General features: G+C 41.3%; 1 protein-coding gene across 2 annotated transcripts in view; it reads right to left on the bottom strand.

Moving 5' to 3' along the window:
* LOC137973771 (latrophilin-like protein LAT-2) overlaps nt 1-14,901 on the bottom strand; it is a 75,322-nt gene that overhangs the window by 30,916 nt on the left and 29,505 nt on the right. For both annotated transcript variants that reach the window (XM_068820654.1, XM_068820655.1), the window contains 9 exons: nt 13,245-13,427; nt 12,506-12,586; nt 10,216-10,322; nt 7,182-7,365; nt 6,150-6,410; nt 4,729-4,851; nt 2,997-3,122; nt 1,744-1,847; nt 771-965 (listed from right to left, as the gene is read on the bottom strand). In XM_068820654.1, the coding sequence (XP_068676755.1) occupies nt 771-965; nt 1,744-1,847; nt 2,997-3,122; nt 4,729-4,851; nt 6,150-6,410; nt 7,182-7,365; nt 10,216-10,322; nt 12,506-12,586; nt 13,245-13,427 (1,364 nt within the window). The remainder of the gene's footprint in view (nt 1-770; nt 966-1,743; nt 1,848-2,996; nt 3,123-4,728; nt 4,852-6,149; nt 6,411-7,181; nt 7,366-10,215; nt 10,323-12,505; nt 12,587-13,244; nt 13,428-14,901) is intronic.

The following is a 14,901-nucleotide window of genomic DNA, read 5'->3' as shown; positions in this document are numbered from 1 at the left end:
GTGTGCTCGACTCCGGATCGAGTAGTCCGGGTTCGGGTCCTGGCCGGGGACATTGCGTTGTGTTCTTGGGCAAGACACTTCACTCTCACGATGCCTCTCTCCACCCAGGTGTATAATTGGGTACCGGCGAATTTCATGCTGGGGGTAACCCTGCGATGGACTAGCATCCCATCCAGGGGGGAGTAGAAATACTCCTAGTCGCTTAATGCTATAGTAACCGGAGATAAGCGCCGGCCTGATGGGCCTTCTAGGCTCGTAGCAGACTTTACCTCCCACTCTTTGGTCCTGAGATTGAAGCATGTAAGAGAACAAAAAGTTATAACCCTTATGTCTAAACGTTAATTTACTTGTTTACCACAAGAGGCTTAAGGCCATACTTAGAATTGGAATGAGTGCTTATGCCGACATGAGATGTACCGGTTGTGACGGATAGTTTTAGCTTTTCTGCAAATGTGACTTGGGCTTGACATGTGATACGTGACACGTCAGTTGAACAGAGGGATCGGGGGGATACTTCGAGACATTTCTCACATAAGCTCGCAGATTATCATGCAATTCTGGACAAATAGTTCGCTCCTTGAGCATTAGCCTCAGTGCAGGAACACAGCAAATTCTTCTAAAAAAAGGATTGTACACTTGGAATCACTTTAAAGCGATATCGGAAATAGCTTGTCCAACCAAAACATGCTTTTAAACCCTTTTAAACTATCCCCAACCTACTTGCTCTTTCGAAGACGACGAAGGAAAATGCACTAAATAATGAAACTCACTTTCATAAACTTTTCAACTTTCTCTTTGCTCATTGGTGGATTTTCTGTAGTCTTCCGACGCAGTTCCTGAAGAATTTGAACAGCAGCATGCAGGTTTCCGCTAACCACGAGGCCATCACGTGCAGGATCCGTGATGTTACGCAGCTCATCGGCCAATGACACTGCAGTGTCGGAGTCAATCTTTTGCAATGCCAACTAAGAAACAGAAAAAAAGTTTCATAGAATGTAAGCACTTGTTGGAATGTTTAAAACAATAACAGTGTTTATTGAGGTTGAAATATGCAAACTTTGTACTGCATTTATATGCATTCATGGCATTCACTGTATTGTAGCTCATTGCACGCATGTTATTGAAGGTTCTGGTTTGCATGGTATTGCTGGTTTAGGGATGCATGACACTGATTGCAGCTCAAATGCAGTTTCCCACATTTCTACTCGTTGTCAGAAATTCCACCAAAACGTCATTAATTTCAGACTGTGATGCAAATGGATGGTGAATTTAAAATATTACACATAGTGTACAAAACGCTGTAGGATATGTTTTCATTGGGTGTAGAGGAAAAGATAAACAACGCTTGAATATTTCAAAGATGACTGAAGAGACGTCATGTCTTCGCAGTTTGAACTATAAGTTGGGTTCCTACTAGGTACATAAGAAGGCTTTAACTACGTCCAAGTTCTACCTCGAATGTAAAAGGGTTAATTTTAGTTAAAGTACCTTACTTTTTAACCTTCAGGGAAACGAGGTATCTTCAGAGAAGCCGAAGTACGATCTAGTTTTATCCCCCTCGAATGCGTACTTGAGCAGATCAAAACAATCATGATATAAGGCGTCAAGAAAGGCTAAAGTTGACTTGAGTTTTTGTCGCACTAGTAGCCTACTTAGACCCCAGCATGAACTCGGCTATTGACCAGAAATTTGATAAATCGGTGTCATGATGATTTCAAAATTAAATAAAATCGTTTGACATACTTGCGACTTCATTTCCAGAAAACGTTTCGACGTGCAGTTGGACAAATCTGGCTTGTGCCATAAAGCCTTCTTCCCCCCTGCTGCACAGGTGCGAGACGCCTCCCCTACAATAAAACCATCAAATGGTCAAATGAGTCTTTAGGTAATGGTCCCTGCTCGCGGCGAACAAAACGCTTCTATATTTCGGCGAATGTTTGAGCCGCTAAAAGGACATATTCCAACAGAAATACCAGGGGCACCCAACGGAACGTTTCGTTAAATTATCTGTTCGGAAGGCCTTTAATCACCAAGGATTACAAAGAACTTTCGTGATATGATAAAATTTTAATGCCTGTTACTTTCTGATTAATAAAAATGTCGTTGTAAGTACCGAAAAAAGGCCAGCTATCATTTTCGAAAAGGATACAATACCTAAGATCTTCAGAAAGTAGACAAACTCAAGATGCCCGAGTAAACTCGAAAAGCTTCAAGAGCTTTCAAGTTCCCTTAGAATAAAAAAAACAGACAAAATTTCGATAGCGCAGCCTAAAATAAACCTACAAAGCTTTAAAAGCACTCCAGAGAGCTTAGAGCAGCGTTTAAAAGCATTTGAGAGAAAACCAACGCTGGATGCTCCTGAAATACCACCATCGACTTAAGAAGAAATTTAAATTTTTTCAACTAGGGCCCGTACTGGCTTGATAAATACGCGACTTGATCTTCGTGCAAATGTTTTTTAACTTGTTAATTACATAATACTCAAATTCCTTTTCTTTTAAATGCACTTTCTGTTAGCTAGCCAAAGTTTCTAAACACTCTACATATAATGTAATGTAAAAGCCAAAGCACAAAATCTGGAAGTAGAACCTGAATCCTAAAATAGCAGAAGACACCCTTAAACTTCTTTAGGCTTTAAAATTCCCAAAACTAAGGGCAATTTAATCGGGACTAGTGAATCTGCAAATAGTGGAGGTACAAATTGGAGTTGCGAAATGCGAATGAAAGTCACAAATCGATAGCGAGCGTTATAATTTTATTCAGTTAAAACCATTTCAATCGCAAACAGTTTCAATCGCAACCCAACGATTCCTATCTTTCCCACACCCAATATACACGTAGTTAATTGATTTACTTGTAATGAATGTCAAATACAAACGCTCCATTTTGGAGGATGACACGAAAAGTTAAATATGACGTGAACAGTTTATGAGAGCTAAATAAGCGACACCTCGTCAGAAAACTGTAAAGGCCCTTTTTTGATAAAGATAATTTACCAGTGAAACCATGTGGACAGGAACTCGTAACGGTCTTTCCTTTGAATGTTCTTGTCCAAGAAATATTCTTAAGCAGATGCGCTTCACAATATTGGCTCTCTGGATACATAGTCGTGGGTGTCTCTACTGAAACACACAAAAGAGCGATGTCAGCGTTTAACAGCGAGGTTGGGCAACGCAAAGTAGAGAATGTTAATATCGGCAACGTGTGCGAGTTCGAGAAGTCGTGCTCTACGTATTTAGGTAAGCGTATAATACGAGTTCCAATCTGTAGACAATACTATTATGAGATTAAGTTCACATTTCGGCGCCAGTTTTGAATGAGTTGCTGGTGTCACGTTTTCCACTTTTTCTAGTCGAATTCATTTACAGTAAACGGCGAAAAGCGAACGCAATCTCCTTTTGAGAAACTCGTACTTTCCGCTACGACTTTTTGATGGGACGAGTTAATTTTGAACGGATGCGCAGTAATCAAATTCCAGAACTCGAACCCGAAGTCACTCTTGTGATCTATATGAGAAAGGATCTTAGTTAATGAGGGATACATTTGACAAACAATGGGATTAGTTTCTAAAGCAACTTTGTTGCTGTGTTGGTGGGGGGAAAAATTTGATTTATCAAACGATTTGAAAAAATGCAAAATAACAGCCATAACCAACGCGCGCTCGAGCAATATTTGTCAGTTGGTCAGAGTTCTTGTCCAATCAGTGCACATCAGTTAATTTGTTTCTTTCACACTAAATTCTGCACAATTATGCGATTCAGCGAGCCAATTCGAGCCGCTTGTCACGCTGATGCTGACCAGAGCGCTGGCCCGGGTTGGTTGAAGCATGGTTATCGCTAACCAGTTTTAAATACCTTGGGAACCTTTAGGTTCTGATACCTCTTAAGCAGTGCGTAGAAGCACAGTGGCGTAGTGGTTAGCACCCCGGTCTTTCGATTCCAAAGGTCGCACGGTTCGAGACCTAGCTCTGCCATCGTGTTGTTTCCTTAGACAAGACACTTGTCTCTCTTCACCCAGATTTATAAATGGGTACCGGCGATATACTGCTGGGGATAACCCTGCGATGGACTTGCATGCCATCCAAGGGGATGGGCCCTAGTGGCTCGCTTGCGACTTTACCTACCTACCTCTTAACCAACGGTTAGTTTTAAGGATTAAACCACTGCAAAAACCGTGTACTATCAAAACTTGTTCTACGTTGGATCAAAATAGATCGTGACCACACCAAAAAACTTTAAAAATAGAAAATATACTGCAAAGGTTGGTCAAGACAACGTGAATATAGGCGTTGTTACAATATTTCGGCTGGCCAACACCAGCCCTCAGTCAGGTTTATTGAATGGATAAACTCCTGTTACAAGATCTTTATATTTACCGGAATTGACATAAAAAGGCTACGTGATGTGTAAAATTAATAAAAACGGAAATGCATAAAAAAGAGGAAAGATAATAATACATGATAACAAGGTAAAATAAACAAAAGAAAATATCCATTCAATAAACCTGATGAAGGCTGGTGTTGGCCAGCCGAAATATTGTAACAACGCCTATATTCACGTTGTCTTGACCAACCTTTGCAGTATATTTTCTATTTTTCAACGGTTAGTGCTAACCAGGCTTCGGGCAACCAGCCTAAGGACTTCTATGTTGACGCTCTCATCAAACGGATTGTTTACTTCTCTTTTTATCGAACAACATCAATAATTTATTGCAACAAATTGGTCGTACCTTGACAATTGAATCCATCGCCGGCAAAACCAACATTGCATTGACAATTATATGAGCCTTGTGTGTTAATGCACTGGGCATGAGCGTCACAGGGATGCTTAGCCGTACTACACTCGTCCAAGTCTGGAGAGATTTAAGTCAAGAACACTCAGTAACATTTCACACAAAAGAGGCGAGAGGACAAAGGGATACATGGGTAAGGAGGCCAGGGGAGGAGTGGTACGGGACAAGTAAGGGAAAAGAGTGGCAAACGAAGTGCTAAGAGGACGAGAACTTGAGGAAAAAATGGGGACGACAGCAACATTAAGAAGGTCAGGATTCAAAAAAGGCGGAGTCGGGGAGGGAGGGAAGAGGGATACAGGGAGAAGAGGGGACAAGGCGGGAGAGGTACAGAAGCAGGGAAGGAAAAGGATGGGAAGTGGAAGAAGATGGGAACCGAAATATGGGAGCGACAGGAGCACTAAAAACGGTGGGAGTCGGCAAACAGAGCAGAGGATTCGGGAAAATAAAAGATCCGGACAGGAACCTATGACCTGGAGCCTACAGCTCCCAAACTGGGCTTATGCCACGGCATTTTTACAGACCGATCTATTTTTAGACTACCTTTTCGGAGAAAAAAACCAAGAAGGAAGTTTTGGTTCGGTGACCTTATGACGTCAGGCTAGTTTCTTGTAATTGGTCATTTGGCTACTGTGGGAGTCTCATTCGCGGGAAATTCAATCTAAAAATAAACCGGTACGTGAAAACGCCGTGACACGAACACAATGGGTTCCTGATCCGGGGGTTTTCGCCCCTTGTTTCCCCATCCCTTAAGGAAATTTAATTCATATTAAGGGTGCGTTCGATTGACCGTATTCCGGAATAGGAATACATGGAATATAAGTTTAAAATCCTTCGTTTTAACGGAGATTCACATTAAAAGTGTCAAATATCTACTAAAATGCTATTTTAAACAAATTTTTATTATCCTTGCTGCTTCGAAACGCGCCAAACATACCGTAGTAATCATCACTCCACGTATTCTTAATCCGGAATAGGGTCAATCGAACGCGTCCTAAGATTCGTGATTACCCTTCTTCTTTTGAAAAGAAAAAAACAACTACGAGAAAAGAGAAGTGAAAAATGATGCAAAACTATTTAGCAAAAAGCACACTCCTTTGTTTCAAACAGTTTGTCTCGCGATAGAACAGAGACACAATTGAAATAAAACATTGGACGGTGTAACGGCTCCTCAAAGACACCTCTGGCCACGGTACTTTTATATTGAATATTGTAAATTAATTATTTTCTTTTATACCATTGTTTGCCTCCGGAAACCGCACAAGACAATTGGAAACCTGTTATAGTGTCCATTGCGAATATGTCTTCTTTCCATCAAAAGCTTTAAAACACGTACAATGTTCATAGATAAGCATATTTACCGAGCGTTCTGACGTGACGGGAGACTTGCCAAGGACCTGCAAACTTTTTGTTGCTACCTCGCACCGTGACAGAGTACGTTGTGTATTGCGAGAGGTCATTGATTTCCACTAAACTACGAAGCTCAAACAAGGAATGGCATATATCCAGTAAGCAGTAATTGACTTCGTATAATCCAACTTCCTCTTTGTCATCAAGGGGAGTCCACGTGACTTTCATGGTGTTCCAGCTGAGGGCAATCACCGTGAGGTTCTGCGGAGTTTCTGGCGAACGATAAAGTTATCGCCATTGTCATCAACATCACCATTACTAGCGTTATCGTCATTGCTATAATTGTCATCGTCATCATCAACGTCATAGTCATTGTCGTCGTCGTCATCATCAACGTCATAGTCATTGTCGTCGTCGTCATCATCATTTTCGTTGCCACAGACTTAAGCATGCAAAGAAATTCCTGCTCGATAGAGGCGATCCGAGCTCAGTTGCCCAGAAACTATAGATATGCTCCTCATCGTCATGGTCGTCGTTGTCGTTATCGTCATCGGCATCCTCGTTATCGTCGTCCTCATCCTCATCGGCATCCTCGTCGTCGTTCTCATCGTCATCGGCATCATCATAGTCACTGTCATCGTCATCGTCGTCGTTGTCGTTATCGTCATCGGCATCCACGTCGTCGTCCTCAACGTCATCGGCATCCTCGTCGTCGTTCTCATCGTCATCGGCATCATCATCGTCACTGTCATCGTCATCGTCGTCGTTGCCGTTATCGTCATCGGCATCCACGTCGTCGTCCTCATCGTCACTGTCATCGTCATCGTGCTTACTATCACCATTGTCATCGTCGCGTCATCACAGGAGCCCAGTCACCATCAACAACATGGAAAATGCATCGAAGCGTTCAAAGTACTCGCTACTTTCATAGTAAAACAGCTATATAAATCAGATGCGTGGAGACTAAAACACTATAATTAGTCATCAGATTCACATGATAAGGGTTTTGCGTTTCTGCGCTTCGAAAATATGTAGCTCCATACCTGTGACTTTTGGTATTTTCTTAGTCGCAGCTTGCTTGTGGGGTGGAGGCTGTGGACCACCGCCTGCGGCCGTATAGCTTTGAACGTGTATTTCATACAACGTGTTAGGATTCAGGTCGGTGAACAGGTAGAAACAATATTTCGCTGTCACGACTCTGCGGAAGCTTTCATTTTTAACGGTCAGCTGCAAGAAATAGCGTTCACAATCTGTGAGTGCTTTGAGCTCAGGGTCCCGTTTTCCCAACGTCCCGAAACCTTTCGGGATATTTTTCGGGTGTCATTATACCCTCTCTATCTCTTGCTCAAGAGCATTTTTACACAAAGCATTGCAACCTCGTCCTCAGGTTCTCTCTTCTTCCCTTCCTTACACCCTGGGGACTAGGTTGAAAACATTGCGTTCTGAAACTGAAACGAACGTTTTGGAGAGAGGAGAGGTTTAAGTAATCGAAATAATAATATAATATAATATAATATAATATAATCTACAATCATTTGACCTTTTGTTAACTTGAAGACATGTAAGTTAAAAGACCAACCTATCAAAAGAAGCGGATCATATGGTGAATTCGTAAATGGCTTTCTGGAGTGAAAAGGTGTCGGGACTTTGCATAAACGGGCCCTTGGAGTTAGGAGTGACCGTTGTAAGAATTGAGAATAACCGTTTTTGGTGACACTAGCAAGCAACACTGATGGCAACAGCTACAAGAACGTTATCTCAAAATACATACATCTTCCGGGAGGTAGCTACAATAGTATAGAGTGTTTTCATGTGAAGTCAAGGGGGCCACGTTGGTGTTCCTAAGCAATAGAACGACGGCCATGTTGCTGCACCCAACGTTTTCTTTTGTTTCGGTGGAAGAAAAAACAAGGTTACTGATCACGTGAGTGAAAACAATCTATAGCAGGAGAGGTTTGGGCGACGAACTCAAAATCCTGAGGTCCAGGGTTAAGTGCCGTTCGAGGAAGGTTGTCCAATACACTGGCAGCTGGAAGACCTTAGACAGCAATGATCCGAACCAGGTTGCTGACCAGCGGTTTTCGTGAAAACAATGGTTTGCTGGGGGTGCTCAGCCTCGCGGGCTCAGAAAACCTGGTTGTGGTCATTGTTATTTAAGGTTTTTCCTGGCAGCTACATGATGAGATTCATGTTTATTGGTGTAGACGTCACAAAGTGACCTATCAACTACAAAGACCTCAACCAGTACCCTAGCCAAAGAGTAATACATGAGGTTCTTAGGCTTAAAGTGCCACTGTGACCCAAAAATAGATTCTTATTTTTCTTTGGATTTCAAAACTATGTTAACAAAACTCTAAGCGACCAAAGTTTTGAACCTTGTTTTCAAAAAGACACCTGTTTATTTTAACTGGAATTTTCCTATTTAATGGTCCGCCATTACTAACTTTAAGATCTCGAGAGAACTGGGGCCTGTTTCTCGAAAGTCCCGAAAACTTTTCGGGCCCGAAAAGCCATTTGTGAAACTGCCAACCGCTCGTTTGGAAAAGTCAATCTTTTAACATGTTCTCAAGGTAATAAAAAGGAAAATGACTGCGAAGTTTGATGACTTAAATCCTCTCCGTTCTTGAGATACAAAGGAAATTGTGACACCCGAAAATGGCCCGTAAAGTTTCGGGACTTTCGAGAAACGGGCCCCTGGATTGAGGAGAAAATGACGTCATACTAATGTGCAGCACGGGAGTTCCGGGCTTGTAGACTTTTAAACTCGCGCTTTGCAAATATAATAAGCTGCATTTACACGCTGAAATTTTAATCTAGTGAGCCTTTGACATCACTTTTCCCTCTGGAGGTTAACTATTAATAGAGTTATTTCAGTAGAGTTACGACTTAGAGTTAGAGTTAACGACTGCCAAAATCCTGCATTCAAGATTTTGGTCTGCCGAAATCCTGAATTCAGGATTTTGGAAACTTAACTCTAACTCTACAACATAACTCTATGAAACTAACTCTAAGAATAGCTCTCCTCCCCCCTCTGAGGTCCAATCGGTCAGTTTTGAACGTGAGTAATGACGTATCGTGAAATCCAAAACGTACATTCAAAGTAAACGGCCTTTGGATAAAAACCAAAATCTGAAGAAAAAACGAAAGTGTCTTTTTTAATCACAGGAGCACTTTAAGGGCACCTTGGAAGAAACTATTTTTGTCCTTTGTATAGACCTATTTCCATTACTAGGGCTAACCATAGTTCATATAGATGGACTGGTTATGAAACTCTTGAAACTTCTAAAGAGAGAACAGTGACATCGCGCTTCATGTTAATTTGACCTCGACCATGCACAATATTTTGTCCTCACTTCACATACAAAAGGTTTGAACAAATTATTCGAAACTTTTGATTGGCTGTCCTTTAGAAAAAGGTGTGGTTTTGCCTGGTCAGGGCCAAAAAAGCGAACAAAACAATAAAACAGAAACATATAGATTTATCTGTTGAGTAGTTCATAACCCTCCATCCACCATTTACTGCGTTCATTTGCATCAATTCAGTCTTCTATTGACTTTGAAAAGCCCATGAGGGAGAGTGGTCAGTCGGCTACGTTCAAATTGTGTAAGAACAAGAGAACAAATGCAAGGAAAAACTTGCACTTTCCTTTGCTAAGAGTTTAAATATATAACAATATCACCAAAAGTTAACTTTCAAAAAAGTAAGAATGCAGCGTCCTCGATAACCTGCGATCAGGTGTTTTTTCTTTAGAGAAGGCGCGAAAAGAACGCCTGGTCGCATGTTACGTCCTTGAGGAAACATTAGCATTTTCCTTTGTTAAGAATTCAAGGAAAAGAAATAATCATGATTTTTTTTTTCAAAAAGGTAAACTGACATTCGACGCCTTCGTTGACCGTCAACGGCGAACACCAGTAAGTACTTATTGAGCAACGTTCTTGAAAAGACCTTCACATGTAGTTCTCAAGACTACGCTCATCCGAACGATCTTGCGGAAGTAAAGTTTTGATTTACTTACATATTACAAGCGCCTGCATTGTGTATTAAGTTGAATTCGATAGTCTCGAAGCAGTTCTTACGTTATAGCCAAGAAGTCGTCCATTGATCTGTGCCGGTGGAGACCATTGTACCAGAAGGGAAGTCGAGTTTTGTGCAGTGACTGTTAAGTGCTGTACTTTGGTAGGTACTAAAACCAAAGAAAAGTCAAATTATTTACGGCATCAACTAAGAAGTAGCAGAAATGTAACCTACTATGATTAGAATACTAACCTAGCTCTTACTAACCAAACACGAGGGCCGTACTTGGGAATAATATTAGGGAGTTTAAGCAACGACAACGGCGACGGCAACGAGAACGTCACAAATTTGCATATTTACTGAGCAAAAACAATAGCTTCGCACGCCCTGCACGTGCGTTTTTCACTTTTGTCCATTTCTTTGCAGCCGTCAGCAAAACACCACCGTGAAATAGACAAAGTTGAGGTTTCATGAAAAACATCAGAACTTGAGGATAAATGTTCATTTTCTCCACTAAACTAAGCGCCGTTCCGACCAGTGTCATTTTTGAGGAACTACCACACCTTTAAGGTCAATTTATATTTTGAGATGACGTTCTCGTTGCCGTCGCCGTTGTCGTTGCTTAAGCTCCCTATTGACCCGAGGTCGTGGCAGTACGGACCGAGCGTAGCGCCGCAAGTGAGGCTACAATTGTAGTAAGTTGTTTATGAAATGGCATCGTTTCTTAGTGGTGAATGTTCCGTAATCTTCGTCTTCTCGCAGTCAGCGAACTCAACCTCGTTCCCAAGGTTCTCTCCTACGAGTAGGAGAGAACCCTGGTAACGAGGTTGCAGCGAAGTTTGAACCGTAGTCTTTCACATGTAGAACAAAGTTCCGCTTCCTATAATTGTACTGTTGTGTTGAATAATTAAATTCCGTTTTTTTAACCTTTCTGTGTTTCGCTCAACTTGAACGAAACGAACCGCTTCTCCCCAGAGTGCTCCATTTAGCAGGGCTCGACATTGCGACTCACTGGTCGCCAATGCGACCAAAAATCAAGCGTTGGCGACTAGATTTTTAGAGCTAGTCGCCAGTGGGCGACTAACCTTCACCTTTTTCCTTCATCCTTTTAACCTCAAAGGCAAATCAACCGTAGTTTTGGATAAAATGCACGATTTATGCGCACAGAAATAACAAAACAAACCCACGACTCTTCTGGCTCTTCGATCTCCATGTTTCATAATCGAGCGCCATGTTTGATTCAGCAGCTGGTATTGCGGGCGCATTAAACAACACGTGCAATCATTGAAGCGTGAAGTTCACAACGAAGCCTTGGCTTTTTAGCGCTGAAAATATGGAAAACTGGTGATTGTTTATGTTCAGGTTCGTCTATTTATGTAAGCTATAGACTCGATGTTACATGGAAACTTAACAAAAGCGGAGGAAGCACAGGAAACGTGACTAAAGCTGCTTTCACATTGATTATTTACCTCGTAATGCGTAATGATATGTTTTACGAGCCCTGGCTTCCTTTTAAGTTTTAGTATCTCAGTCTTAGAAGCTTAAGTGTACCTAAACTTAGGACTATGAAGAAGATTGCATGTGTACATGATCATCAGAAAAATGAAGAAAAAAATATCACTGAAAAAAATGGCGACTAAAAGTTAAGATCTGGCGACCAAAATTTTTGGATCAGTCGCCAATTGGCGCCTTACTAAAAATGTTCATTTCGAGCCCTGTTTAGCCTGAGAATTTTTTTGCCATATTACAATTTAGTTTACGAGAATCACCAACCAAGCGCTGAAGCTTGCACAATAGAGGAAAGCTTCAATTTACAGCGCGTCCTTTATAAGTCTCAACCACAACACCAGAATCTCCATTCCTTACTGACTCGCGGTTTTATAAAGTGTTGCTTCTTCAACCTCTCGCAGAATTTTACGAGCAAGGATTTTGAGACGGGGGCCTACGGTTTAAAGTCCTTATTCGAGAAGACTTGAAGGTCTAATCACTAGACTGCAAACACAGCACTTTATCCTCAGCCGTTACGATACTGAAAGCGAGTCCGGCCGGAGTTGAACCTGGGACCTCCCGCCAAATTATTGCAATGCTCAACCAGTTAAGCCGTTACGTCGCCGGTCATTTTAATGATAGGAATGTTCAAAAGAGATAGATCAATATGGCAATTGACGACCTTTTTGATACAATTTCAATGACTACATAGCAAGCTAGACTTGCCCTATAGGCTTGCTTATGAACGCAACTAAACCAGACCTTCTTTCTTTGCAGAAATGCATGGCGCAGCTAATTTATATTAAGTGTGCTCTTCAGTTACGAGTTCTAATGCACTCAGTCACGAACATTTGTTTTGCTCACCTCCTTCTTTCGTATGGCAAACCAGAGTCCCAATCCGCCTTCCACCTCTAAACACATGGACCTTGTACGCGGCAAATGGTACTAAAAAGTAGAAAACACGTGATTTTTGAGGGGAAGTTGCAAAGGAAAACAAGGCGGACAGGCCATTTTACAGTTGTTTGCTATGAATGGCTGCGAGGCTGCCGGTGATTTGATATTGATAAAGCCCTCACAGCCTCTATCATGTAAATTGTGTTGTTGTAATTCTAATTAGGCTACATTAACATTAGAGAAGCACAAAGGTTTCTATCAAACCAGGATCTCCTGCATCTTCGCTTCCATTCTTAGGCCAGGTAATCTAGCTACAACTGTAAAATGATCTGTTGGTTTATTAATTTGCAGCGTAATAACAAGAATGTCATTTGATAGAATCCTGCCCAGGAGAATGGATATTTTTCAGTTCTCATTCCGCCTGTTGCCAAGCAAAGGCAGAGCCTACTATTCACTTTCGTAATCAGTGGCCACCTTTCATAACGGCACCAAAAAAAAAAATCAATATTTGTGTACCAATTCATAGAGTTTTATTCCCAGCGGATTAGCCTCGGACAACAACTTGGCGGTCATTTCCATGTTTTGAAACACCAAAATGGCCTCCATAACGTCATGCGCATGCGTTCTATAGACCACATTGCAAAGAAAACATGTTCATGTCAATAACACGAGGACGAGCCGAAAAACAGCGTAAAGAATTACTACCTACCCAATCGTGTTAGGAAATACTGATGAACAGACGAGTCGAGATCCTTGCTTACATTCTGTTGTTCATTCCACACGCGAACTCGGTAGCCCCAATTGTTATTTTTGAATATTTTTCTCTTAACAGTCTGCCACGTTACATTTAGTTCCGTTGCTGTCGTCGTGCACTTGATTTGTGATAGCTTGTCTTAAACATAAAAGAAAAGATAAAAACAAAAAAAGTAATGTTCAAAAAAACGAGCAGCATGGTTCTATCGGGTCAAAAAAACACGAGACACAGTCGACTGTTTTTAGACCCGATGAAACACGTGATGCGAGTTTTAATTTTTAAACGGCTTCGAAAGCATTACACAAAAAGGGTGTCCCTCGGGAGTCCGAATAAAGGTTCAAATTGTGAGAGGAGAACGTCAGTATACAAGAAAAAGAAGCTATGCTTTATTATTAAAAACTGGATCATTGGATAATGCAATTCGAGAATTTTGATTGGCTAAACCATCATGGGTTATGAGCCATTATACCATGATCTACAAACACGGCAAGCATATGCGTGATTTTTTGGACCTTATCTATCTATCATCTCATAGCCAACGCACGCTCATGGAATAATTGTTAATTAGCATGCTTTATATAAAGAATAGACCATTTCTGAGTTCGTCTGCCTCCTCTTCAAAGCGAGTCTAAGTAAGAAGGTTTTGTGATGGTAATTAGTTCTACTTAACATGTCAATGAAAACTAATAGGCCATTTCCGAGTTCATGTCTGCCTCATCTTCAAAGCGAGTCTAAGTGCGAAGTCTTTGTGATGGAAATTAGTTCTACTTTACATATGAATGAAAACTAATTTTCATAAGAAAAACTTCGCACTTAGACTCGCTTTGAAGAGGAGGCAGACATGAACTCGGAAATGGCCTATTCTAATGAGGAATGTGATCATGCACGTGACGTCTTATCGATGATCTGTCGCGTGTTTCGCTCAAATTATCAATGAACTTTTAAACGTTTGGTTAATAGAACTCTTTCAAATTCTTGGCTTGCATCCACGTGATGAGACAGCCATGTTGGTGTACAAAACAATACAAAATGGCCTCACAAGTTTTGCATAATAATAGAGTCAAATTCCCAAAAGACATTTTAGTGCATTGCTCTGTACACCAACGTGGTCGCTGTGACGTCAGATGAAAACCATCAATTGAATGAACTAAAGAACACAATGAACGATGAAGCAACCAAATGAGCCAATCAAAGCGCAAAGCAGATTCTTGTAGCCGCGCGCAGAGCGTGGGAAAACGAGGGCGCGTGCGACAAAATTGGTTTTGGATTTCACGGTCCGCCACTACTCACGATCAAAACTGACCGATTGGACCTCAGAGGGTTGGATCCAGGGAAAAGTGACGTCAAAGGCTCACTAGTTTAAAATTTCAAAGTGTGAATGCTGCTTATTATATATACAAAACGCAAGTTTAAAAGTCTGGAAGCACAAAACTCCCGTGCTGCATCTTAATTCTACCGCGTACACACGCATTGCATTTTTAAACTAGCGAGTCTTTGACGTCATTTTCTCCTCGATCCAGCTCTGTCAAGAAAATAAAGTTAGTAATGGCGGACCATTAAATCGGAAAATTTCAGTTAAAATAAACAGGTGTCTTTTGAAAATCAAGGCTTA

Source organism: Montipora foliosa, chromosome 10, assembly GCF_036669935.1.
Source record: "Montipora foliosa isolate CH-2021 chromosome 10, ASM3666993v2, whole genome shotgun sequence".
In the NCBI taxonomy this organism is placed as follows: domain Eukaryota; kingdom Metazoa; phylum Cnidaria; class Anthozoa; order Scleractinia; family Acroporidae; genus Montipora; species Montipora foliosa.
The sequence above is the reverse complement of the archived record's forward strand: the minus strand, read 5'-3'. Positions and strand labels throughout refer to the sequence as shown.